The sequence below is a fragment of the Psittacula echo genome (genome assembly GCF_963264785.1).
Source record: "Psittacula echo genome assembly, chromosome: 24".
NCBI lineage: Eukaryota > Metazoa > Chordata > Aves > Psittaciformes > Psittacidae > Psittacula > Psittacula echo.
Window position 1 is genome coordinate 3678462 of NC_137759.1, and position 26627 is coordinate 3705088.

At 39.9% G+C, this 26627-nt stretch overlaps 1 protein-coding gene across 3 annotated transcripts in view; it reads left to right on the forward strand.

The window, feature by feature from the left end:
- Positions 1 to 26627, forward strand: part of MYO9B (myosin IXB) — a 42057-nt gene that overhangs the window by 10888 nt on the left and 4542 nt on the right. For 2 of the 3 annotated variants that reach the window (XM_080633903.1, XM_080633905.1), the window contains exons 3-35: positions 6222 to 6316; positions 7665 to 7727; positions 7853 to 7952; positions 8100 to 8200; positions 8471 to 8600; positions 9073 to 9162; positions 9403 to 9519; positions 9761 to 9895; positions 11812 to 11933; positions 12465 to 12606; positions 12852 to 13047; positions 13536 to 13611; positions 15170 to 15280; positions 16122 to 16161; positions 16700 to 16822; positions 16947 to 17027; positions 17218 to 17328; positions 17848 to 17970; positions 18442 to 18591; positions 18699 to 18865; positions 19251 to 20186; positions 20728 to 20794; positions 21154 to 21284; positions 21813 to 21967; positions 22100 to 22290; positions 22723 to 22821; positions 23308 to 23484; positions 23995 to 24036; positions 24585 to 24696; positions 24865 to 24935; positions 25394 to 25586; positions 25822 to 25950; positions 26354 to 26459. In XM_080633903.1, coding sequence (XP_080490029.1) covers positions 6222 to 6316; positions 7665 to 7727; positions 7853 to 7952; positions 8100 to 8200; positions 8471 to 8600; positions 9073 to 9162; positions 9403 to 9519; positions 9761 to 9895; positions 11812 to 11933; positions 12465 to 12606; positions 12852 to 13047; positions 13536 to 13611; positions 15170 to 15280; positions 16122 to 16161; positions 16700 to 16822; positions 16947 to 17027; positions 17218 to 17328; positions 17848 to 17970; positions 18442 to 18591; positions 18699 to 18865; positions 19251 to 20186; positions 20728 to 20794; positions 21154 to 21284; positions 21813 to 21967; positions 22100 to 22290; positions 22723 to 22821; positions 23308 to 23484; positions 23995 to 24036; positions 24585 to 24696; positions 24865 to 24935; positions 25394 to 25586; positions 25822 to 25950; positions 26354 to 26459 — 4682 coding nt within the window. The remainder of the gene's footprint in view (positions 1 to 6221; positions 6317 to 7664; positions 7728 to 7852; positions 7953 to 8099; positions 8201 to 8470; positions 8601 to 9072; positions 9163 to 9402; positions 9520 to 9760; positions 9896 to 11811; positions 11934 to 12464; positions 12607 to 12851; positions 13048 to 13535; positions 13612 to 15169; positions 15281 to 16121; positions 16162 to 16699; positions 16823 to 16946; positions 17028 to 17217; positions 17329 to 17847; positions 17971 to 18441; positions 18592 to 18698; positions 18866 to 19250; positions 20187 to 20727; positions 20795 to 21153; positions 21285 to 21812; positions 21968 to 22099; positions 22291 to 22722; positions 22822 to 23307; positions 23485 to 23994; positions 24037 to 24584; positions 24697 to 24864; positions 24936 to 25393; positions 25587 to 25821; positions 25951 to 26353; positions 26460 to 26627) is intronic. The other variant, XM_080633904.1, reaches the window with a different exon arrangement.

Consider the following 26627-nt stretch of genomic DNA (forward strand, 5'->3'; position numbering starts at 1 on the left):
GGTTTGGGTTAGATATAAGGAAGAAGTTCTTCCCTCTGAGGGTGCTGAAACAGGTTGCCAAAAGAAGTGGTAAATGCTCCGTCCCTGGCAGTGTTCAAGACCAGGTTGGACAGTGCCTTGGGTGTCATGGTCTAGAGTGAAGTGTCCCTGCCCATGGCAGGGGGGTTGGAACTGGATAATTTTAAGGTCCTTTCCAACCCAAACCATTCTGTGATTCTATGTTGTGTATGTTTAGGAGTGTTCATGAAGAGATACTGGTGATTTTTCTACAGTAGGATTGGTTGTCATAAGTCCTGCAACTTCTTCAGACTTCCCCTCAGCATTCAGTAATGCATTTCATAAGAAAATAGTCTTGCTAGCTGAAAGCATGATTATTGAAAGCTTAGCTCTCAAACTTGCCAGATGAATTCTAACATGGCTGTTGGAGTACATGTTGTTGAAAGTGTGAGGCTCTCTTCTGAAATTTGGTAGTGGGAAGAGACTTCCCTGTTCACGTAACTAGAGCACATCAAAAAGTGATGGAGCATAGAGGAGTGAAATCAAGTGATCCCACTTGGGATACAGTGGAGTGATTCAGCTGACAGGGAAGCTTCCGTGTTTCCCAGTGTTGATGCTCCTGTGCAATTCCTGTCACTAAGTAGAATTTTCAAAGCCAAATCCAAATCACATCTTAGTCTTGGGGAGGGATGCATGGGAAGCTTACTCTGCTTTGTGGAAGTCAAACTGATGACAAACTCTTCTGTTAGATTTTTGTCACTTCTAAATCCAACTGTGGTGACTCATTCTGGTTTTTACTTAAGGGAACTAAAGTGGTACAAGGGATTTTTTCTTAAATGGATGTTTCAGGGGTTTTTTTGCATGAAGGGTTTTGTAGTGCCTGAAGTGCTGGGGAATGATATGTTTCATTCCAAAGTTTTGAGACCTTATGAGAGATGAAAATTTACTCTTGACTGAAGTCTGTTCCCCTGACTTCTACATCATAAAACCCAGTTGCAGTTTGTCTCAGAACTTCCCCTTTTTAGTGACCTCTTATTTTCCTTAGACCGAAGTAAAGTATGTCTACTTATAGGCTGACCTTTTGTAAGAGATCAAGTAGCTAAAGCAAACACTTCCAGCACAGAAAGGTGAGCACTATTAGCATATTATGGAGGTGGATTTAGAATTTTATCTGCACGTAGTGAACTTAGAAATGTATTTCTTAAGGAATCCTGTTTCCGAGTTGGCCAACTAATCCGTATTCAAATCTGTAAGTAACGTGAAGAGAAGCCATTGTTAATAGTTTAGCTGGTTGTTCCATGAACAGCAATGCTTCAGCACAGCCTACAGGTGCAGTCTGTTCTGGTTTTCAACTGTTCATGTGATGTACAGTTGCCTTGGCTCTATAGAAATTGCGCTCAGACTTTGGTTGTAATTGTTTCTCCAGGTTGACATAAATCATCTCAAATGAAGAGCAGTTGCTTTAAAACTGGCAGGAAGATAAAGATAGGCACTGTTTTCAGATACTCTTGACTTTTTCATCCTCTTCTAAATTTAGTGCTTAAAGTCAAGTTCCCTGACTTGGAGTTTTGCCTTCTGGTATTAACCGTTGAGTTCAGTTTACTCACAGTTGAAGTCCTAAGAAGGAATTTACATTTGGGAACTAATATTTGGAATAATGAATCAAACCTTTGTTTTCTGAAGTCTCAAATGAGAAAATTGAACCTTACCGTACACACTTCAGAAGTTTCCAAGAAATTTCTATTTTCCTTTCATCAAGGAAAAATGGCTTAAAATGCGTGTTTCAAGTGTAAAATGCGGAGTGTGCAGTCGAAGACTAAACTTACTTTGGAGATTTAAATTTATTAGATTCTTCAAACCAATTACTGTAGTAAATGGCTGAAAATGGAGCAAGGGGGTGGGAGCATGTAGCAAGGGACATAGAAGAGGGAATTGGAGCTTCCTCTTCTGGCAGCAAAGCTCCTATTGGCTTCTGTCTGTTGTTAACTGTAACCCTTAGTATCCTGAATTTATGACAGAAGTTACTTTCTTAGTGTGCTGGAAGTTCATTTCCCTCTGCAGTGGAAGCTGAGGAGAGGAGGGACAGGTGGAAATACTTGTCGTACCTTTTCATGTAGTATTTTAATAGGCGTTCCTTTTTTCTCTTTGGATATGTTCTTAAAGATTTCTTAATGGCACTGAGCCATTCTTTCGAAAGAATTAAGACCCAAATAAAATGGAAAGTCCAACAGGAAGCATTCATTAAGTGTTCTCCTAAAGAAGGCAGTTGTAAATCTGAATATTGTCAGCATAATCAGGTGGGGACGAGGTTTTTCTAGCATTCAGCATAATAAAAAGCTTGTTAAATTGTAGAAAGTAAACCTTTATGCTTTACCTTTCTGTGGAAAACAGAGTAAAGCAATCTGCTGTCGGCTCTGTTTTCTTTATTACAGTCCCGTTGTGCTTGCGGTTTTGGTATAAGATAGACTTAAGCTGAGTGGTGCTTCAACTCTGGTTTTCATTTGGATTTACCATAAAAGTCTGCATATATATATTTAGTGGGTGTAGTCTGTTCTATTTAAGGGAAAGTAGTTGTTTTGAGGCTATTATCTGCCTGCGTTTGTTTTAAGAATCATAGTCAGAGGAGGAATGGAACTTCCTTTTTCCAGTTGGTTGGATGTTACTAAGCTTTTTTTGGTAGAAATTTGTTACATACTTCTCCCTGCTGCACACATCTCTTGGAGGGGGGAAAAAAATCACCTTGTCCTTAATGCAGTTGTATCATGTGTATTGCTCAGACTTCCCCAGGACATCGTACAACATGCAGAGAGTTGCAAAATTACCCTTAACACTGCAACTTCTGTGTGGATGAGCAGATATTTTGCAGCATGTTTAAGACCACTACTAAACTGAATTCAACTCTGAAGCAGTCATTTCCTCTTCTATGGTGTGCAATTTGAGTCTTGGATGTCATTTGGCACATTGAAAGATTGGGCTATGCAGTGGCTTTTCTGCCATGGATTAGGGTGGTTTGCATAGGAACTCATGGCTTTCAGATTTTGGCAGTTGTGAATGAATGGAGTGAGATTTTTAGTTGTGTTCCTGAGCTCCATGATAGCAGCATGTGTGTGGTTTAGGGTTTTCTTTTTACAGCAAATAAAAGGAGAATTTGGCATTTTCCTGAATAATTTCAAAGCTGTCACTGTTGTAGGAGTTGCAAGTAGCAGACTTCAGTTTATGCCTCTTGCATTCCAAGGTAAGAGAGATGGGTTGGATGACTTCCTGACTCCCAGAATAGGCTATCCCAACTCTTATTCCTGCTGGCCTTTGTTATTTTTGATTCACTCTCTTTCATGTAAGCCTAGTGTTCTGCAATGTAGAGATTTAGATATAGCTTCTCATTTTTACCTGTTTCCTCATGGACTCACATGGGAAAATAATAAATGGGTTTGGTTATAGAAATTATTATTTCTCTTTAGCTGAAATTCTCTTGTCCCCTCACATCCTCGGAATTTATTCTGTAAAGACGTATGTGTCTCTGTAAAGGCAAACCAGGGAGATATTCCATTTGAATCTGAACTAGGTATGCAGAGTACCTGGCCAGAATTAGCTGTGAAAGATGCTTTGCATGCAGAGCAATAGCTAGGTAATATGGGAGCTTCATTCTTATCTCTAATTCTTTTATTCTTGTAGGATAAAGCTACAGTAGGGTGAAGATATTTAACCACTATCAAACCAAACCATTTAACACATTAAATTTTGGCACTTTTCCGATTTTAGGCAGGAATGTCACTTCTTATACGGTTAACTTTTCAAAGTGTATTGAAGAGTGTGGTAGCAGTGATTAGAATTTAAAGTTAAATGTTACCCCCCAAAAAAATTCCCCACCCAAAATGTTCAGCAACTTGGAATGTTCTTTAAAGAGTTGTAGATGTCAAAGGCTCTTATGAGAAAACCATTCAGTACATGAAAACTTTCCTAAAACTGCTAATATTAGATCAGCTTTTAAGAATTTGCTGTATGCTTTGACTAAATACCAGACACATGAGATCATAAGAGCCTTTAGTTTTAAACTGTATTCATTAGTTACATGAGTAATCACTAAGAAAAGTTTTTCAGGAAGCCTGGGCTTGGGATTTCTTAACTCTATAATGCCAAATGTTTATTATTAAAACCTAATGTGGCAAATTTAGCTATACTGGTTGCTATGTGTAGCAAACTGAGAGTTAACTGGTGCCTTCAGTTCAAACAACTTTCTAACAAGAAGCTTTTTCTGGAATCACTTTGCAAGTGCACTGTTCTGCAGCCTGGCAAAGTTCACTACAACAGGTTTCTTGCCACACTACCTGAGAAGTTGGATGGTGCTCTCCAGAGAGCCACAGCTGGGAGGAACTGGGTTTTGATTTGCAAAGCAGAATATTTGCTGGGCTGATGTTACTCGACTTCCGCTTTTGGTTTGGTGATGGTTGGTAACTGTAAGGAATTGACGTGGATTTTATGCATACATTAATATGCATGTGTATGCAAAATGGGCTCTGAAAAACACATCTGGCTGATAACTTGCTGGATAGTAGCTATAAAAAGATATTGATGACTCTGGTCAATGCTTTGAAAATGTGATTGGGGATCATGTCACGTGTAGCACGGTCTCTAGAAAGTAGAAGGTTGAACTGAGCCTCAGTCATCTATAAGCAGTGCTGGACACAAATGGTCTCTTTAGAAACCCACTGACTTTCCTGAAGTTACAGCAGAAAACCACCCTGTGGGTTTTCACCCTGCACAGGAAGAGCTCCTTTAGCTCTTTCCTCTCAGTCAGAAATAGCAGCTGTCTGAAGAATTCTGGCCGTTCTCCCAGTTCGTAAGAAGTTTCTCAGGTTCTCTGAACACTGGGCAGCCCCCAGTAGAGCTTTGAGAACCTGTTTTAGTAATAGTGATCCAGGATCACACTGCAGCCCTTAAGGTAGTCTGAAAAGAAAACCCCACAAACCAAAATGCCCCCCAAAAAAGGGGAGGGTTTCAATAAACAGACATTTGACTGTCATGAAAACAGTTCTCCCCATGATATACACCGTAATGGGGCAGTTCTGTGTGTGAGAGTTCAGTTCAATGTTGTGTACAGTATTCATGTCCATCATTCTCCGGATGTGTGTGTGGAGGAAGAGGGTGGCATTTTTATGAAATCATTCCATGAATGTTCTATATTAGGGGAGGCGGATTTCCTAATGGAGGCCTTCATTGCTTGGAGCTTGAAGAGGAAATATCTGTGGCAGGAATTGCTGGTGATAGTCTGCACGGAGCAGTGTAGTTTTCCAGACAATTGTATTTTACACAGGCTTTCTTCTCATTATGCTGGATTGCCTCGTGCATGTTAGAAGGATCACAAGTTTCTCTGAAGCTAAGAATGCATAGTTAAGAGTTTATAAAGTTAAGAACATTCCCAATTACTAATTCTACTGGACTTCTGGATGTAGTAAGTTATCCTTATAGTTCTTAAGTGCAGCTCATGCAAAGGATATTATATTGTATATACTAGCAACTATCAGCGGGCTCATGATGCAGGCAGAAGTATTAAAGATGCAGTTAGGATCTGTGCCATCCCTAGTTTTTCCCCTTTCCTAATGCCTCATAATGAAACTCCGTTTTTCAGTGGCGCATAGCGGAGTTAACTTCCCAGTGAGTGACGTGGTTCTGTAAACCAAAGGCTTTCTGTTTGTCTTCTTCCTGTTTCTTTGAATACACAACTTTGAAAATTCATTGGACTTTAGAAATGAGATCTTCGTGTTCCCTTCTCACTTAAAGAAAAACTGTGTTCATTGTGAAGTTTTTGAGTGGGAGCAGTACATTAGGGAATAGGATATAGTTTGTGGACTGGGAGAGGCAATTTCATGGTAATTGTGCTGTCATCTTCCTACTGAATAGCCTCTCTAAGGTCATAATTGTTAGCATTGAGGGTGATTTACACATTCCGGCTGTGATTACCTTTCCTGTACTCTGAGAAATAGCTAAATGTATTATTCCCCTCCCTCAGTCCATCAAATATTATTGCATGGGGCAAATAATAAATGTATATAGAGCTGTAAGGAGTGGAGGCTTCTTAAACTGCCTTTTTGGTATTTGTATACTACCATTGCCTTAGTATTTCATGTTTATTCTGCAAGCTAACAGGAGGCTGAACAATGAAGAGAAAAGGTGTGTGTTAACATATTTTGCTTAACTGAAAATTAAGTCTTTTTGCTTTATTACAGGCATTTGGAAATGCAAAAACAGCACATAACAATAACTCCAGTCGTTTTGGGAAGTTTATTCAAGTCAACTATTTAGAAAATGGTATTGTCCGAGGGTGAGTACAGTCTGAAGTGGTGCTGGGGTCAATCTCTGTGCATTTAGGAATTGGTGAAGACTGTTGTATGTAAAATGCTGTGTTGTTGAGGTGGTTCTCTTGTGAGAATAGCTTGCTGCTGTGGAGTTTTCAAGGCTCTAACCGAGTTGTGGAATAATCAGGTGATGGATAATGTTCTTACCTTGCTGTATGACCATATCAGGTTAAGAAGTTGGCTGCTGCTGCATCTTTACCTTCATGCTAAATGAAGGCTTTTTTCACAACATCCATTGTCACTTCCATTTTGCATTAAAAACAGAAGATCTGAATTTTTAAGAGGACCTGGGAGAAGCGAAAGAGATTTGAGGAAGCCATTGTAAAGAACAATCTCAGCACCAGTTATAAGGGAGACTATATAATTATGGTTTTATTTGACTTAGTTGAAACGTGTGCTTCTCTCTGAAGGTCAAACATGAAATATTCTATACTTTCATTTTTAAATATATGATAGTCACATTTAAGTCTTAAAATTCTATTAATGTTTTTTACCCCACTGTCAAGATGTACCTGGGCTAGTTCAGGTGCAGGGCTGTAATACTTAATATTGGTATGGAATTCTGCCTGAAGTGGAAGCTTGCTGCACTCTGGAGTGCCACTAGCTATCACTGACTTGTGTGCTCTGGTGTGTCTTTCCTTTGGGTCATCGTGGTGTTTGCAGTTTACCAAATGGCAATAGCAGAAGTGAGTGGCAACCCTGTACCACATTTGCTTTGAACTAGGTACAATTTGGATACGTTTGTTTTGTCTTCAGCCTGAGAAAAATCTGCTTCAACTTTGGCCTCATTCATTGTATCCCGTGTCAAGGAGTTTAGATTATCATTTAGGAGATTACTTTGTCAAACTGTAGGGTTTCTGGCTGGCTTCCATTTTAGGCTGACGTATATACTGTCCTAAAACATCTAACATTTGTTAGATGGAGAATCAGTTATCCAGTATATTTCTGGGGTCCCGTAGTCTTTGCATTCCTTGTCAGATAACTGTTAATCTCAGAGTAGACAACATGTTGTTAGCATTCTGCATGCTTGTTTCTCCAACTAGTTTTTCATCAAGAGCTTTCCTAGCTTTGTCTGCCTTTTCCCAGTTATGACTGCTGAACCCAAGTACCCAAGATGGGTGTTTCTCTTTGTTCCAGTTACAGTATTCTGCGTACTGAAATTCTTGGTTTAGATTGAAGATAGTGACTGAGCTATTCTCTTGTATGCTTTAGCACAGATTGCATTATTTGAACTCCTGGTAGTTGCTGTGTGAGGTTTTGGGAGGTCTTTTCTTTTGCCCTCATGCTGCTTTTTCATGTTTTGTGGCTCTTTAGGGCTGTTGTTGAAAAATACCTGCTTGAAAAATCTCGCCTGGTTTCTCAAGAAAAAGATGAAAGGTAAGAGATCAAGACAATTTGCTAACACAATTACAATCCATGCAAGAGTTTAAGATGATCTGAAGTACATAAATTAAAGAAAAATTATTCTGTGTTCATGAAAGAGAGATTTACTGTCTTTGTAGGAACTACCATGTCTTTTATTATTTGCTACTTGGAGTCAATGAGGAAGAGCGTAAAGAATTTCACCTCAAGCAACCTGAAGATTATTTCTACCTCAATCAGGTAATCTGTGACAGGGATTTACCCCTGCATTGATTAAGTGTTGTCTATCTGTCGTGTTAAGGGTGAATGACAGCAGAACATGTACTTGTTTTCTTTGTGATGTTTGGGCTTCATTCTTTGCCTTTAATTATGGACCTCTCTTCCCAGCATAACTTGAAAATTGAAGATGGGGAAGATCTCCGACATGACTTTGAAAGATTAAAACAAGCCATGGAGATGGTTGGCTTCCTTTCAGCAACAAAAAAACAGTAAGTAGAATCGTTTAAGCTTTTGTTACTGCTGGCTAGTTAATGTTCATGAATTGCAATAAACCACATATGTGTTGCGGTCACATTTAGTCCAGTGGGAAGCAAGGTGAGCTGAGTTGGAACTAGATGATCTTAAGGTTCTTTCCAACCCAAACTATTCTGAATATTTGAGGACTTGCAGACAAATTCTTGAAAGCAGAATTAAGCTGCTAACCTGTTGTAATGAACTCATAAGAAAAACACTCATGAAATTCAATTTTTCTTCCTTAGGATTTTTGCAATACTTTCAGCTATTCTTTATTTGGGCAACGTTACCTACAAGAAGAAAGCTACAGGTCGTGATGAAGGGTTGGAAGTGGGACCTCCAGAAGTGTTGGACATTCTTTCCCAGCTTTTGAAAGTAGAGTATTTCTCTCTAGCTCTCATGTTTGATCCACCTTTGTATCATGCTCTGTCTCAGCATTTTACTTGGATATATTGGTCCCTAGTTTGGTGTATCTAGATCTGGTTTATGGTACTTGCACAAAGCTTATGGGGAGGGGAAATGGACGAAACAATTTGTTTGGGCTAGGGATGGAATATAGCCCATATCATGGAAATAGAATTTGTTTCCTTGCTTATCATAGAGCTGAGCAGGAATGAATTTAGTGGAGATGTGTTCTTTGCCACCATAGGGAAACATCTAAATGAATCTAAGCTGAGAAATAACCTAAAGATGTTGAAGGACTTGTAAAGCTATTGATGAATGATAAACATAGCTGCTGTCAAAAGGCTTGGCCTTCTCTGAGGAAACTGGATGTCCACTGTTGCTATCACATTGCTCACTGGGAGTTTGAGGGTGACAGTAACTCTTGTTCTTGCTTATTTTAAAGGTTAAACGGGAAATTCTAGTAGAGGTGCTAACAAAAAGAAAAACTGTGACTGCTAACGATAAGCTTATTTTGCCATATAGTCTCAACGAGGTGAGTAAAAGAACAGTAGTAAAATGGTCTTAACTAACTGCAATTGCTATCTTTGGATTAAAAAAAGTTAATGTGGTACACTTTCACATTTAGTGAGGGCCATTTGGAAAGTTAGAAGTTAGCTTTAAAGGAAAATGGTGGCTTTCTTTGTCTCTGTTAGGACTGCAACCTTTGATTTGATGCTGGTCTCAACTAGAAATGCTTTTTTAACCCGAGTTCTGAACACTGTTTCACTTGCAGGCAATAACAGCTCGTGATTCAATGGCAAAGTCCTTATACAGTGCTTTGTTTGATTGGATTGTCCTGCGAATTAATCACGCACTCCTTAATAAAAAGGACATGGAAGAATCTGTTACAGTAAGTTTCTCACAAAAGCCAGTCTTTGTAGGCAGTTGTGTACTTGGAGCTAACAGGCAGTGCTATAGATGGTGTGTTCAGATACCTGGGATAAGCTTTGATTCTTCTGAAGTCTATGGTTGTATCTAATCATCTGGTTCTGACATAGACATAACTGCGAAAGTGCTTTTTGTAATGGGTAGCTGCAGGTGAAGTCAGTGCATGACAGATTGTTTAACTAGGTTTCCACATCTTCTTTCAGTGTTTGTCCATTGGTGTACTTGATATTTTTGGATTTGAAGACTTTGAAACCAACAGTTTTGAACAGTTCTGTATAAATTATGCAAATGAACAGCTTCAGTATTATTTCAATCAGCACATTTTCAAATTGGAACAGGTAAGAAATAACAGTTGCTGAAACAAAACCTGGTTTTTATCATATGTTATGCAAACTTAGTTACTGTTCTGCAAAACCACAAGGCATAATTTTTATAACTGCTTGAATATAGCTCCAAAAGACTTCTTTTTAATTTGCTTCATTACTGCTTATTATTGTTTGAAGGTTGTAGCTTTGCTGTATTTAGTGCTCTACATGTCCTAATGACAGCTCGGTCTTTCTTCAGAGGGCTAGTATGATGTTTCTGCCCAACTGTAAGAAACTTAAAAAGACCTTCAGATGATACCAGACAGAAATCAGATAAAACTGCAGACTTTGAAAGACTGTAGCTGAGGTGCTGGTTCCAGGTTTTTGTTTTGTTTTCATGGTCCAGAAACAATTTCTTTTATTTTTGTTACTTTCTAAATATTTAATAACTAATTATTAAATATTTATTGCTGGTTATTAAATATCTTTGTTGCCTCTTTGACCTGACTGCGTTTAAGGGATGCAACTGAATGCTGATATTGGCAGTAGTTCTGAAATCCTGATACTACTGGAGGATGTTGATTTAGTTGCTTGCAGATGGTATCATCTTCTTACAGAGCCTGTTGAGTGCTGCAGGCTCTAACAGATCCTGTTTCTCGACTGAGGTTTGGGGGTTTTTTGCACTAGACTCGGGTTTTTCTGTCTGGTTTGGGCTGAAAGGTTCTTCTCAGGTCACTCAGCTGAAAGAAGGAAGTCATTCTGTACGACTGGTATTTTGTCAACAGCATGTAGATAACTTTAAACAAGCATTTTAAAGAAGAGAAAATGACCAAACATGCAAACTTGGTATGTAAACATAATGTTGAGGTCCCTGTTTTATAACTTGGGACAGAAGTGGCTATCCAGGCTAACTAGGATAAATAGTGACACTGTTTTCTTTTTTCTAATGCCCTGTTTTTTCCAAAGAAGCTTAATCCCTGAATGATCCACTTCCTGTATCTCTTGCAGCCTGAGGGCCCTCAGGGGTGATGTCTATATCTTTTTAAAGAAAGGCTTTTTTGTGTGTGGAAAATGGCATTTTGGGTCTGTAATTCAGCATGCACACTGAGCAGCCTGTCATTAGGCAGACTGTATAATCTATTTCTTATCATCATCATCATATAGAATAGTGAGCGCTGCTCTTTGTCTTTTGTTAAACACAAAACTTAGTTAATTTTCTGTCTGACTTTTTTTTTTTCTTACATTAGTACCTTATAATTTTCTTTTTCCAATGGGAATTTGCAGCATTAGGAAAACCAGATATTTTGTTTCCATATCATAATGGGAAGCTTGTCCTGTCAAGCATTTGATGCATTGTCATTTCAGCACAAGAGCTTCATATTCTCTTCTCAAAGAGAGCTCTAAGTTTTCTTGAACCTAAGCAGTTCATGTTGCTTCCTTAGGGAAGTTCTGCTGTTTGTGTTGTGTGGGGCTGAACTGCCTCTTTTGAAACTTCTGTTCTTTTGTCTGAAAGTGCAGTTTAGCAATTCTGGAACTTGCTATTAAATGCTCATTGTTTCTCATAATGTAAGAAAGATGGAAGAGAAAAATAGACTTAAATTCCTCCAATATGTATCTACCTATGGTTTAACAATGTAGGTGTAATGGTTGCCTCCAAGTCTGTAGACTGCTGGTTGCTGGGAAGGCACAGCAAAACATTCTTTTGGCTGTTTTGATTGCTAAATAGTTTGAATCCAAGCATCTGCTGTTGAGTGTCCTGCCTCCATGGACCTTTGATCTGCCCCAGGATTCCTGCTGTTCTGTTCTTATTTATAAATCTTCCTTGTTTTTGTTTCTGCTGCCTGAACTAACAAATTCAACTTGCCAAGGATGTATTTTAACTGCTTAGACAAAAAGACATGAAAGGTCAGGGCACTGTACTGATGAGGGACTTCTCTTGAGCTACACAGGAGGAATATAAGAGTGAAGGGATCACTTGGCACAATATTGACTATACTGATAATGTGGCCTGCATTCACTTAATCAGCAAGAAGCCCACTGGCCTCTTCTATCTTCTGGATGAAGAAAGCAAGTAAGCAACAAATGTCTTCTGAAAACAGCCATGTGACGGGGAGGAATGTTGTGGGAAGCAAAGAGTCATTTTTGTGACTATTCCCTATGCTGTAGTTTGTTTTTAATGACTCCAGTATGGTGGTGATACAAATTGGTGCTAAAACTGAACTTTGGCTCAAGCAAACTTAGAAATGTTCACTTTTGTGTTTTACCATGGCATTCCAGTTAAAGTGAAATGCATGTCTGTAAGTCTTTGGAACATTAAGTAGCAAATTTGGTTAATAGTTAATGTGGTACTACGCATACTTGACTGGTGAAGTGGGAGGAAGCATTGACGCACTTGAAACCTCAGAATATTCTGCAGTGAGTGGAGCTGCTTGGTTTTGGTCCAGAAATTAGGCCCACCTCTAAGATTCAAAGCAGGGGTGTAAGTCTCCATTAAAGTGTAAGGCCTTGAACAATACCATACTTTCCCCAAGGATCAATAGGTGTTTGTCACCTTGCACCTCAGTAAATGTAATAGCTGACTTATTCTGTTTTGTGTTCCTAGTTTTCCACATGCCACCAACCAAACTCTCCTTGCAAAATTCAAACAGCAGCATGAGGAGAACAAGTTTTTTGTTGGAACCCCAGTGATGGAGCCTGCTTTTATTATTCGACACTTTGCTGGGAAAGTGAAATACCAGATAAAAGTAGGTGATAGATCTGATGAGCCCCAAAAACCAAAAAAATTCTTTGTTTTCTGATAGTTCTTGCCAGGGTGTAGAAAACTTGCTGGGGTTGCAATGTATCAGATGCGTCCTCAGATACACTTTGGGTTTGGGTTTTTGGAGGATAATGCTACAGTGAGAACTATTCAGAATAGTGGATTATATATATTTTTGGGTCAAAACACAGCTTTTCTGAGAGCTTGTGGCTCAATGTGTCTGTTTTGCAGGATTTCAGAGAGAAAAATATGGATTACATGAGACCAGATATTGTTGCTTTACTACGAAGCAGTGACAGCGCTTACGTTCGGGAGCTGATCGGAATGGACCCCGTGGCTGTGTTCCGCTGGGCTGTTCTGCGAGCGGCTATTCAAGCAATGGCTGTCTTTGCAGAAGCTGGACGCCAGAGAGCTCAGAAGACTGCAGGTATTGGATGAAAAATGCTCTGGGAACACTTTCAAATCCCATACAATTGGTTAGTCCTTGTTGACGGAACTCATTTATGGCAAAACTGGTATGAAGGACAAAACTGACTTCAAAAATGGCTTAACATTCACACACCGAAGAGATTTGTCACTCTTTTATCAGAGATCATTCAGGCTTCCTCCTTCAATAAGTGCACAGCCTGCTGGTTGTGCCAAATTTGAAGTCCTGTTTGTAAAAGTTGGGGAAGACAGTAGTGGATCTAACATGGATTCTTGTCTTCGCACTGGTTTTGATCTTCTTGAAGTTGGCTTTCTAGTAGTAGGGAGCTTGAGATACAAAGCGGTCTAGCCCGACAGCTGAAGTACTAGACCCAGATTCCAGGCCCTTGGATAGCTATTGTGCTAGTTGCAGTTGGTGGTTTGAGATTCTTTTGGTCTGTTATGCTCTCATCTTTGTCAAAATCCGACTTGTTGATTATTTCATAACAGGAGTGGTGCGTCAAGGACCCAGAATTCCCCTTGGAGAACTCCAGAGGTCAAATACACCAGTAGAAAAAGTCTATCGGTGAGAAACACGTACTTAAGCCCTGTCAGGGAAAAAACCTGAATTGCCAAGTCACAGTTTCATATATCAGATGTTAACTTGATCTTTCCACAAGGACAGCAAATTTTATTTCTGTCTTGTTTCAATGCTATAAAAGCAATACTCTGGCTTATTTAATGTAAGACCCAGCAATTCCAAGTGGTGGTGGCATAGCTCCAGTTCCATTTACCGCTGAGTTTTTGAGTTGTCTGTCTGTGCATGATATATGTTGCTTTTAGCATTGTGTATTCCTCTGCAACCAGTCTGTATCACTGGAGGATCTGTAGGAGCATTGATGTTTTCCACAGCCTTTTAAGAGGCAGGGCAAGCCCTGCAGAACTGCCTCCTCATGTTGCTCTGTACAGGCGCATTTTGCCTTCCTCTGGAGTGTTTAGGTTTTATACATGTTCCTTTTACAGCTGCTCAGTGCTTGATTTCTCATTTGATTGTTCTGAGGATTTCGATATAAATGCTTTTGAAGACATCATTTCTTTATATGAAAACAAGAAGTAAGTAAGAAGTAGGCTTGCTCCTACATGCCAGGGAGGCACATTTCCTGGACAGACTGGCCTTCTGAGCACGCTCTGTGTAAAACTGAAGCCATGAAGCAGTAACATAAAGCAGTGGCTTCATGCTGGTTCATAATTACTTCAGCCTGAACAGTCTCTGTCACTTGTGGCAACTTAAGAACTAAACATACGATTTGGGTGAAAGAATTGGCTATAGCATAACATATGTTTGTGATGGCTTAAAAAAAAGTCCTGATGTTCAGAAATGGTCTGAGGTACCAAGGGAAGCAAGCAACTCCCTCTAATAATGTTGCTGCCTCAGCAAGCAGCTCAGAATGGTGATAACATCTGACAGTCGGAAGTGATTCTTATGCTTCTGTTATTTTTGGTTTGTGCCTCTCTGGAGAGTAAAGAAGGTAAGTTCTGTGCCAAGACACAACACAAGCACGGTGCATGCTTAAATTACGGACTCTGCCGCACATTAGGGACCATCCCAGGCTTACTTTGGAAAGCAAAATGTGTGAATAAGTTTTGAAGTGAAAATGAAAACCAAAATTTCACCAAGTACTCCTATAATAGCTAGTTTTTAACTTCTCTTATGCGAGTCTGCTTAAGCAGCCTCATTTTAGTAGTCAAATCTATATCTAAAAGTATTTACTGCTTGATTATAAAGAAGGTTGTATCTTTCTGAGAAGGTTACTTAGCTTAACAAAAAGATTCCATGCTCATTAAGTACCCTCTGTTTTCTGAATTGTAAATTCCAAGGATTTACATTAAAAGCTAGAATTAGAGAGTTAAATTTAGTAGGAGACCCTGATCATCAAATTTTAGGATGCTGACAGTGTATAAAGTGCTCACTTGACATCAGAATCATCCATGCTTAGGAAAAAGTAGTCTGGGATTGACCTGCCACTGTTTGAGCACACTTTGGTGATGGGATCTCTTGGGATTTTAACTCCTTTGTGTTTTTTCCCCTCTCTCATGGCTTGTGTCTTTGTTTGCCATCTTTGTTTTGCTGGGAATCACTTTAGAGACATGCATGAACAAATCATCGCAAGTATAAAAGGACTTCCCTGGCAGGGAGATGATCCTTGTAAGCTGCTTCGGTCACTCAGCCGACTTCAACACCGCTCCCACTTCATGTGAGTTCTGGTGCTCTGGGTATTGCTTTGAAAGTGCAACAATAACCAAGCAGTTATTTTAGTCCGATAAAAAATACACTGGTCCCAAGTTTGATGGTTGTCTACTGCAAAACCTTAAACAAGAGGATTAAGAATAAAAGAACTCCTTCTAAAAAATATAAAGGCAATAGAGAATGTGTTGTTTTGTTGCATAACTGTAAACTGGGTGGCATGGAGTTGGAACATGCCTTACATCATGGAGTCAACATGCTTAGATTAGGAGGGTGTGAACCACAGCCTTGTTTCTGAGGGCTTTATGGTCTGTGTGTGGATGAGAGCTATGCCCGAAGTTTGAGATCATCACTCTGGGGATGATCTCAGACCTATCAGAATTCCTCAATGGAGTACTGGGGCATGTGTTGTCCTTCTGTGAGCAGTTAAGTACTTTCATAGGGGTTCTGGTCCAAGCAGCAGTAACTTCTGAATCAAGTGTTTGTGTATTTGATAGTGCCTTAGTGTTATGATGGGAGCCAAATGACTGGACAGTTAGCTACATAGAATAACCTGCCCCAAAATAGCGTATGCAACAATGAGGATTTAATAGCTTTAAGAGAAAATGTTTCACTTTTGAAAGCTTCCAACACCTACAGAGTTGATTTAAGAGTAATTCTTGTTGCGAAGCAGTTTTCATTTCTTGCATTGATCACTTGTAAGAGATGTGCATGAACACACCTTGATGCTGTTGTGCTCATTTGCTTCTATCCTTCCTCTCGCCTTTTAAATTGCACCAACTTCTGGCTTGCTGAAATAACCAAAAATCATGTGTATTGTTTTTCTTAAATGATCTTTCATATTTTAACAGGAAAAGTAGAAGTATCAAACAAAAGCAGATCATTCCTAAGGTACAGTTACTCCATAAAGTTAGAATTCTCTTGGGTTTTGGTTTGGGTTTGGTTGTTGAGTTTGGGGTTTTTTTTTTCTCATTGTGAACATTCATTTTGATTGACAGCACTCCAGAACATACTGTTTCATAGTGTAGGAAAGTTGTATCATTTATCCTCTAAAGCGTCCTTTTTGGCTATCTGAAGGATGAGTAAATGTTCACCTTTATAAGAATTGCTGAACAGGAAAAAAGTGTGAATTGGCATCTGTTTACTGGACTAGAGGTGCTGTAAGTACATAAAGGTGTTTCTAATGAAGTCATGGAAGGCAAGCACAGTGAGGATGTAATTCTCTTTAAATCCCACCTTACACTCATGGGATGGGGCAGTGGAAAGAAGATGCTTTGGTCCGAAATAGAAGTGTAACATTGAATTGAATGACATTGAATGTGGAGCTCTAGGTGGTTGGCTTCCTTCTTGCTCATTTTGATGCAGACAGAAGTATTTCCCCTTCAGTTAAGAGACTTGCACTTTGCTGATTATGAAAACTTTCTTCTAGAACTTGCTGGATTCCAAGTCTCTGAAGCTCATAGTAAGCATGACTCTGCATGATCGAACTACAAAATCCCTCTTGCACTTACACAAAAAGAAGAAACCCCCTAGCATAAGTGCACAGTTCCAGGTAGGTGACTAGGATTTTCTATGGCCATCAGACCTGAAACAACCTTATTTCTGAGAAAGAAGCTGTACTGCTGTCAAATGCTGATATCTGGAGAAGAAAACTGTTTCTGAATATTTCATTTCAGACTTCACTTAATAAGTTATTGGAGACACTGGGTAAAGCTGAGCCATTCTTCATCCGCTGCATCCGTTCCAACGCTGAGAAGGTAAGAGCTGAGCTGACTGCTGAGGACCCAAGTCTTCTAGCCCTGTAATAGATCTCTTTTGACTTGCTTGCTGTTATTCTCTATGAAGGTGAAAGGTAACTAGGGTGTGAAAACAGAATGTGCTTTCTGTACTGGAGAGAAATAGGACTCTTCAGGCATTTACTAGCTGTTGACTGCTGATCTTTTTCAGAAAGAGATGCTTTTTGATGAAAGCTTGGTGCTTCAACAGTTAAGATACACTGGCATGCTAGAAACTGTGCGAATCAGAAGATCTGGCTACAGTGCCAAATACACATTCCAGGTATGTGAGGAACTGGAAGTGGATTGTGCTATCAGAAATACCTGGTTTGGGGGAAAAAAAAAATCTATTGCCTCAGGATCTTTTGTGTCTCTTCATATGAAGCTCATGACAACTTGGGATGAACTGTGCCAAAACTACAGTGAATTTTTAGAGCCTGCATGGTAACAAGTTGTAGTCTAATCTCCTGTGAGTCATGTACCAGTAAGTTGCTCTGTTGAATGAAAGAAAGCACTCTGCTGTTATAAGCAATTACAAGCAACCAGTGCTGCACGTTACTGTCTCCATATGTGAATTAGTTTTCTGTAAATTAACTTCATAGATCACATACGGGTGATCTTTAAGTGGAGGCTGAATGAAGCCTATGATTTACAGGGGAGGAAAAAGTAGCTCGATTTGGAGTGAGAAATAAATACTTTCAAACCCAGACAGCTTAGATGTCTTACCTAGATTCCTAAAATAAAGCTAGAACTTGTGCATTGCCTTCTAACTTTGATCTCTTCCTGTCTCTGCTTTTCACAGGAATTCATAGACCAGTTTCAGGTGTTACTGCCCAAAAATGCCAAAGCCTCTAAGGAAGACATTGGTGTTTATTTGAATAAACTAAAACTGGATGAAAACTACTATCAAATAGGGAAGACCAAGGTCTGTGAAAATTCCTGTAAGCCAGTAAGAAATCCTGATGTACCTGGCAAAATTTAGTGCAGTTCATTTATGGGTGTTGCTCTTTGCATTTTACATTTAAATTAGGGTTTTTTAACTCTTGCAAATTAACTCTTGCAGACATTAGGAGTTGCCTCCTTATTTTTGATGCCAACCTGTCATCTTGCAATACAGTACAATTCTGTATTATATGGGTATTACTTTAGGGAAATTGCTGCTATTGGCGTTTAATTTACAAGAGTTCTGTGATTTGAAGGCTGCAAGTACAGTTGTATGTTTAAGAATCTAAACACTGAGGTTTGGTAAAACAAAAGGACTTTTGGGGTGTGCTGTCAGCTGATAAGACGTGGTTCAGTAGCATTCTCGTTAGCCATTACTTAGCATGCAAAGTAACTTCCAGTGGGGGCTGCAAGGCTTTTGTTAACTGTTTATTGATGAACTTTAACTGAGCAGGTTTTCATGAAAGAGGCTGAACGGCAGAGATTACAGGATACACTACACAAGGAAGTGATCAGGAAAATCATCCTCCTTCAGAGCTGGCTCAGGATGGTTTTAGAAAGGAGACGCTTTCTCCGAACACGGCAGGCAGCCGTTGTTTTACAGGTATCTGAGAACCAAGCATCACCTTTTCCTAAGAAACCAACCAACACGTTCAGGTAACAGTCGCTCTTTGAGTACCTCTCCCTTACTTTAGAAATCTTTTTCCTTAGGCTTGCTGGCGTTCCCGATGCGTTAGGATGGCACTGCAGAAGAATAATGCTGCCATTTATATTCAGTCACTGTGGCGAAGATACAGGGAGCGAAAATGCTATCTTCAGCAGAAGAGGAGGATTTGTCTCCTGCAAGCCATGGTCAGAGGGCATCTACAGCGTAAGAGGTAAAGGAAGAGGAGCAATTTGATATGAAAACATGCTTTTTAACCGCTGTGCTACTTGGCTTCACCTGCCAAGCTCAGTTTCTGTGTGATGTATTGACTTAGTAAACAAATAGAGTTATTGCCCTGTGATGCTGCAGTCAGTATCAAATGGCTGGTGCTGTGTGAAAGCTGGTTTAGTGCTTCGTACTCAAGCATGATTCAGCTGAGCTGCACTGATGCATGCCAGTCCTAACAAGTAGACCTGCATGCAGTCCTACTGGGACTGTAAGTGCGGTTGTACTTTGCGTCCAGTATTACTGTTGAGGCTGCATTTAAACAGTTGGGTACTTTTTTTAACCCCTGGACATTACAATGTTTGTGTTTTCATCTTGTAAATTCTTAACAGATTTCATAAAATGGCTCTAGAAAAGCAGAAAGCTGAAGAAAAGCAGGGAGAAACACAGGAAGGTCAAGGCAATGATCTGAGCAAGGATGAGCACAGTGAGCCAGCAACAGATGAGTTGCCTGAGACACACAAGTCAGAGCTGGATCAAGCTGTTGGGGATGGAGATCAAACTCCAAATGAGCAATCCGAAACCTCGTCTGAAAAAGCCACATTGCCCCAGAAGAACATGACAGAGACCTCTGAGAAAGTAACAAACAGCCGGGAGAAACGGGAGTCTCGCCGGCAGAGGGGGCTGGAACATAACGAGTTACAGAATAAGCATGTCCTGCTTTCCCTCGAAGGACCATCTCCACTGTGCCACGAGGAACAGACCTCTCCTGAAGAGGCCCTGGGAATTGTTCCAATGCAGGAGAAATCCACAGCAGAAGATCCTGTTCTTCAAGGAAGCAGGGCGGGGGAGAGAAGTCCAATTGAAGAAAAAGTTATTTCAGACATGGCACTGTCAAGCAAGCTAAAAGAAAATAGTTCTATCCCTGAGCAGCCACCTGTATCAGAAGTAAATAAGGCAGTTGATAGAATGAAAACACAAGGGAATCAAAATAACCAGATAAAAGGTAGCCAAAGCTTTAACTGCCCTGAAAGACCGACAAATCTTGCACTGAATCTTCATAACACCCTGTCTGCTACTGAGAGCTTTCAAACTCCATCTGAATGCTGGACAGATAAAAACAAACGTCTTGTTCAGAAGGCAGCCAAGGATCTGGATAGTCCTACTTCTTCCCCAATCCAGAGATATGTGGATGACCCAGGGAAGCTAAAGTACAAGAGAGAGAAGTGGAAAGGAAAGAGACAGTCAGATGCTGGTCATAACGATATGCTGAGTCAGTCTTTGGATGAAAGAACGCGTGTGGATAAGTCTCCTCAGGATCAGTTAGAGTAAGGGCAGCTTCCTAATTATTTGACTTTGTCAGAAAACAGATATCTTTACTGTTAAAAAATAGATGGAGGGCTCCTGAGAGCCTGTCTCTCTGGCCGTGTGGTGGGAGAAAATACAGCTATGAACAACTGCTGCTTTCTCTTGGCTCCCAGCTGTCAGTCTTGCAGTTGAATTTGTATGGGTAGAATGTTTTCAGAAGCTAACAAAAGATGCAAAGCCTGTCTTGCTGAATTCAAATGGAGAGTTGGGGCTTTAGTGTCTGGAGTTTATTTCCATATGCGTTTTGTTCATTGGAAACAAAGTTTTAGTGACTTGCAGTTTGCAAGCATCATCCCTCTGATGTGGCAGGAAATCTGGCATGCCCATTATTTGCTTTATTTCTCCAGTACATTTGGCATTTAAAACTGAGTTGAAGAGTTGATCGGGATTATCTCTTAGATGTAACATTGAGATGTGGGTTATTTAAAGGTGGTAAATATGAAGAGGCCACAGTTTTCTGTAAAATATGTATTCTGAAACAGAATTCTTCTACTATTGCAGAAAGAAGGGGAATTCATCTTCATTAAGTGATCTTTCAATACTGGCCCAGTGTGTTGTCATGAGTCAGGTACTGATGCTATTGTGCATATTTATACTTATTTATCCTTGTTTACAGATATTAAAGGTTTGTGAATACCTGGCTCCAGTGATGCCTGTGTTCCTGTCAAGTCATAGTTTTTTGACTTGATATCCTTAGAAAAATAATTCATTAGCAAATACTATACAACAATTTGAAAACATAATTTGCAGTAACCTTGATCAAAGCATTATATATACTTGACTCTTACATTAATAAGCAAATATCTATTTGATAAAGGGTTTTGTCTTGATGAAACAAACTTTTTTCTACTAATCTATTTCTTAAAACAATTTAAAGAATCTCTTTCACTCAATATGTAGTTTTTTGACTCCTTCTCTCTACTGTAGCAATCACCAGATGCAGTAGAAGAAGAAAAAGGCAACAAGAAATATCCTATGCAAAAGAGGCCCAGTGACCTCTTGCCTACCTCGGACACAGCCGGTTCCATGCAGCCAGCAAGTCAGCAAATAGACGCCAAGTATGTATTCTGTATGTGAGTGACCTGCCTTTAAGAAACTGAAAAGAGGAGTCTTTTCCTCTGGTGGGTGCTTGTCTTTTGAACTGTTTCTTGTTAACCTTAGAACCACCATCCAGCTCAGATCAAAGGTTTGTTAGTGTGCTGTCATCCAGGTTGAGAAACCAGACACCCAGCAGAGAAGCTGAAGAGCTCAGCAAGCATGTAACGCTGTTTCCCTGGCCTGCTCCTGTGTCTGGCATTCTGCAACTTTGGAGCTTTGTGTGCCAGAAATGATGTCTTGATGTGTGCTCTGTTGTTGTATGTTGAAGATAGTGCTCTAATCTAGTAGACACCAGAATATCCATGTGTTCTTTCAGACTGTCTCTCCATTTTTATTTGTGCTGCTCTGTTTTCTCTAGGTTGGACCTTAGAGTAATAACCACAATAAAGATTAATCCTATTATGGGTTGCTGTTAAAAGAACCTCTTCTTGTAGTACAGCCAGCTTCCATTACTAATGTGACAAACTCGTATCTGCTTTTGTGCTCAGGTCTGCTTTTAAAAGTCCTTTGCGTAGACTTTTGGGCAAAAAGCCAGACAAGAAAATTCCAAAGGAGAGTCCTGATGTGATTGATGAAGAAGGCCTCTCCCTTGTGTCTTGTGTCCTCTTTCCAGAAACAGGAGGGACACAGAAAGCTTCAGAAGGTGAGTTTGTGTGACTTAATCCTCAGCTTGCTAGTACAAACTTTCCTGTGATGTTTTGCGTGGCTACTGAGGAAGCAAATACTGCAGAATTCAATCGTCCTGCTTTAATGTACAAACTAATGTCTTTCCCAGCTTCTTCAGGACAGCCCAGTCGCCCCCAGGCAGGGGAGCGCCATTTAAAAGAGAGCAGTAAGACAAAGAAGAACCGTACTATAAAGATCAGCAAGATCTCCAGTGTATCTCAGAACTGGCGAGCTTCCATGGTCCGTGAGATTGCAAACGCCAATGAACTGAAACATCTTGATGAGTTCCTCCTAAATAAGGTGAAAATTCAAGTCTCTGTTCTCTGTTTGTGTGGAATTCTAAAGACTGCTTTTCTATATGTTATGATTTAAAGGAAAGGGGAATTGATTTGATAGCTTGACTGAATTGGGTCTGTACTAAGGCCCTGCCTATTCCTTGAAGTCTCTTAATATTACGTTAAATATTTATGGCGTTCATGGTACTTCTTAGCTTGCTTGCAAACAAGTGGGCAGCAAAACTTGAATTAAAAAAGGCACAAGCTGTAAGGAAATGGAGCTCTCTAGAGCCTAGATACCTGACTCTCCTATTTTGTATCATATCACAGTGCATTAAGGAATGTTGTTGTAAATACCAGGACTGGCCCTGCATGACTAAGCCCAGCAACTGAAGCTTAACACTGGTTGGATATTCCTGTTTGAATGAGATTTGATGCAGGTGTGTTTGCCTTCCAGATCAATGACTTGCGCTCGCAGAAGTCTGGTGTTGAATGCTTGTTTTTTGAAGCCACAGAGAAGTTTCGAGGAAACATCAAAACCATGTATTCTGCTCCTGTAAGTAGTAAGCCCAAATAAAGGGAAAAGTTGGTAGGAAATAAATGAGTTGTGTGCAGTTGAAATGCTTGACCTACAGCTCTGTAACAAAGCAACTCAGCAACTCTTAGCATAGAATTCAAAGCTGAGTGTTAGACTTGAACATTTCACAGTTCTGCTGTAATCTTTAGACTGTTTTGTTTCCCTTTTCACATTCACTCAGCTGTAACTTATTTTTAGAGAAGGATGGATTTTACTGTCTTCAGCCTCTTAATATTGCTGTGTTTAAACACCAAGGAGAGGTGCCAACAGCTTTCCAGTATTCTTCCAACACTGCCTTGTCTCAGCCAAATGCCTTTCTGCAGTGTAGTAGGGAAGTGTGCTGACTCGTTTCTGTCATGGGCTGTTATCTTTTCATTATGAGCTTAGACACATAAGTCATGAAACCTCCTCAATGGTATCCAAAAAGAAGACTGTCTTCCGAATAATGTTTTTTTCCTTCTCTAGAATGGGCAAATCCATGTTGGCTACAAAGATCTAATGGAAAATTACCAGCTTCTAGTTACAAATCTGGCCAAAAAAAGGGAAGAGAAAGAAGTCAAGCTAGTTCTGAATCTTTTCCAATCCCTTCTGGATGAATTCATCAGAGGATATAACAAAAAAGAAGAATCTGAGCAGCCCAAGGTATAAAACTTACTGTGTTACTGGCTTATGGGATGATTAAACAAAGTTACTCTCCTAGGATAAGGAACCTGTGTTACCTCAGAAACCTTTTCCATTGTATTCTTCATTAACTGGGAAACACCTTTCATACGCGAATCATGTGTATAACACATTCTGAATGCTGATACACCTCTTGGAATTGTTCATTATTTGACTTAGTCTTAATATTTCTCGAATCTTAAAGTGTTTGTGCATTTTCTTTGAAAAGTTAGGAGTTCTCTGAAGGTTTTAGGGATGGAATTGCTTTGTCATCATGCAAGGAGCTCAGGTGATTTTTTAGGAAGGTGACACTGGGCTCAGACAACTCTCATACCAAGCTGCAGTATATAAGTATATACTTATCTACATATATCTATGTATAGTGTCTCAAATATCTGGAGGTGAAGTAGCGTCTGGGAAACTAAATAGGAAAAAGTAGGAATGGAATGTATGAATTTCAAAGGCTAATGCCAGCTCCGTGTTCCACTGCAGCAAACCAAGGCCCAGAAGAAGAAACGAAAACAAGACCGTGCAGTGAGTACTTTCTTTTTGTAATAATCTAAGGCCTCAGCTGCACTCAGAACAGAAAAACACTCTTGGAAGAGCTTGATGTTGTACTGAAGTTCTGTTTATTTTGCATGCTAAATTACTTACCTCTTTTTATAAAGATGTGACGTAATGCAAAACTGGTTTCCATAAATCAGAGATCTTGCTTAAGCAATAACAGGTGCTACTCAAGCATTTCCTTCCTTGTCCATAGCATCTCCTTGAACCTAATGGCTTTCTCAGTCTCTGAACTGGTTAAAGGAAAACACTACTAAATATTAATAACAAACTGTAGCTGATACTGTGGTATTGCACTGATGAAGGTATTATACTTAACCAAGGCAGGAAATCTATCACAAAGCAATCCAACAAACCCAACTGCCATAAGATAGGGTGAAATATAGTTTTCAAGTCAAAGCCATCAGCTGTAATTGTAAAATAAAGTTGGAAAATATAAGGTAGGATAGATTAAAATGAAGAATTCTAATTTAAAAAGGCAAAAAAAAGTCCGTAAGTTCCTTCCTGTCTCCCACCAGATTGTAGAACACTGTGGCCATGTATTCACAAACTACCAAGTGAACATACGGCAATCGTGTGAGCACTGCTCATCCTACATCTGGCCCATGGAAAAGGCCTGCCTCTGCAGTGGTAAGTTAAAACACCTCATTTGTGCCACTTAGTTGCCAGTATGTGCAGATTGTTTGTAACTGCCCGGTGCAGATGAGTGAGCAGTAGATGCAGTTTATATAGTAAGTGAATAACACAAGATACTCTAATGTGATTTGGAAGGCTTGTAACAATTGCTTCTTCCTCTAGCTTGCAAGTTGACTTGTCACAAGAAATGCATGTCCAAAATCCAGAGCAGCTGTACATCCTGTGGGAAAAAGGTAAGAACTGTAGATTTGGGATGCGAAACTCTGATACCGTAAGTGATACATGCAAAATGCTGCCTTTTTTAACTCAGCAAATGAACAGTGAATGTCCAGGCACTGACTAAAAATTGCTTAAACAGTTCCCTTCTCTGTCTGCACATAGAGGCAGGCCCTGCAGCTGCAGGAACCGAACACTCTTCTAAAAGGTGATACTTGAGCTAATTTGGGAACTTCTGCTTAGAATGTGTGTGCTGTGTTGGACAAAACTGTTAAAGAAACCCTTCTGTGTGTACTACAGTGCTTCTTCATTGCTGCAGCTCAGGAAATCTGCCTTGTGATCAAAGGCTTATAGCCAACTAGGATAAAACACTTAGCTTTTGTTTCTAGAAGCATAAGCTAATTATAGCATGAAGCAATGGAATGTTCTAGCTTGGGAACAGGTATTCACAGTGCTTGACCTGTATAAATTCCAGAATGAACAGGACACAGAACCACGTCATTTTGGAGTGTGTGTGAGTTCCCTGACCAGTGAGAGAAATTCAGTCCCCATTGTCATGGAGAAGTTGCTAGAGTACGTGGAGATGCACGGCCTCTACACAGAAGGCATTTACAGGAAATCAGGATCAGCAAATCGAATGAAGGAGCTGAAACAGTTGCTGCAAGCAGGTCAGGCAATGTTGTCTGCTCTTTTGACTTCCTTGCAGTTTTCCCTGCCATTTGAATGGAAAAAGCTGCTTAATACTTATAAATCACTATCAGCAGACTGGTTTTTTTTTCCTTTCAAATTGCCGCTTGGATTCTTTGCTGAGGAGGTCTGACTATTTCTAATCTTACTACTTTGGGGTTCCCATTGTGTACATCAGAGGAATGAACTGCTCTAAATAAAACCTTTTCTTTTCAGATCCAAACTCGGTGAAACTGGAAAATTATCCTATTCACACTATCACGGGTGTCCTTAAGCAATGGCTCCGGGAGTTACCGGATCCCCTGATGACATCTGCCCAGTACAATGACTTTCTCCGAGCTGTAGGTAGGTCTTAGAATGGTTCAAAGCAGTGTTTTCTCTTTATCATGCCCTTGGGAAATAAACTTTTAAGGTGCTCATGCTGGTGCAAGAGTTTCCTTACAGTGTACTTGCAGCAATGATTTTAGACATCTTACTTAGAACACTTTTCAGGGAATTTCTCCTCATTAAGGCATTCTAAATATTGTTGGAGGTGTGGATGTGTCACTTGATGATTGCTCGCCACAGCAGCTCTGAAAAAGCAGGAAAATTGCAGTGCCCTGAGGGTTACTTTAATATCCAGTTATAACAATGACATGGCAGTGTGACCTCTAAGAATTTAATCTCCTGTGTTTGAGACAATGTCAGTAAGTGCCTCTCACTGGCGTTGCGCAGCAATTATCATCTTGTGCTTTCTCCCTTCGTGCAGAGCTACCAGAAAAGCAGGAGCAACTCAGTGCCATTTACAGTGTCCTTGAACAGCTTCCACAAGCAAATCATAATACCTTGGAGCGACTCATCTTCCATCTGGTCAAGTAATGGATTTAATCACTTCATTTGGAGAGAAACTCCATGGGATGTTTTTGAGTCCCTCTTGGAAGCTTCCTAGAATCTTAAACCCCAGTGTGTCAGTGTAGTGATTGTGCTGCTGGTCTAGAACTGAAAGAATTGAAGTTGATAGTTGTGCTTACTTCTACCATCTG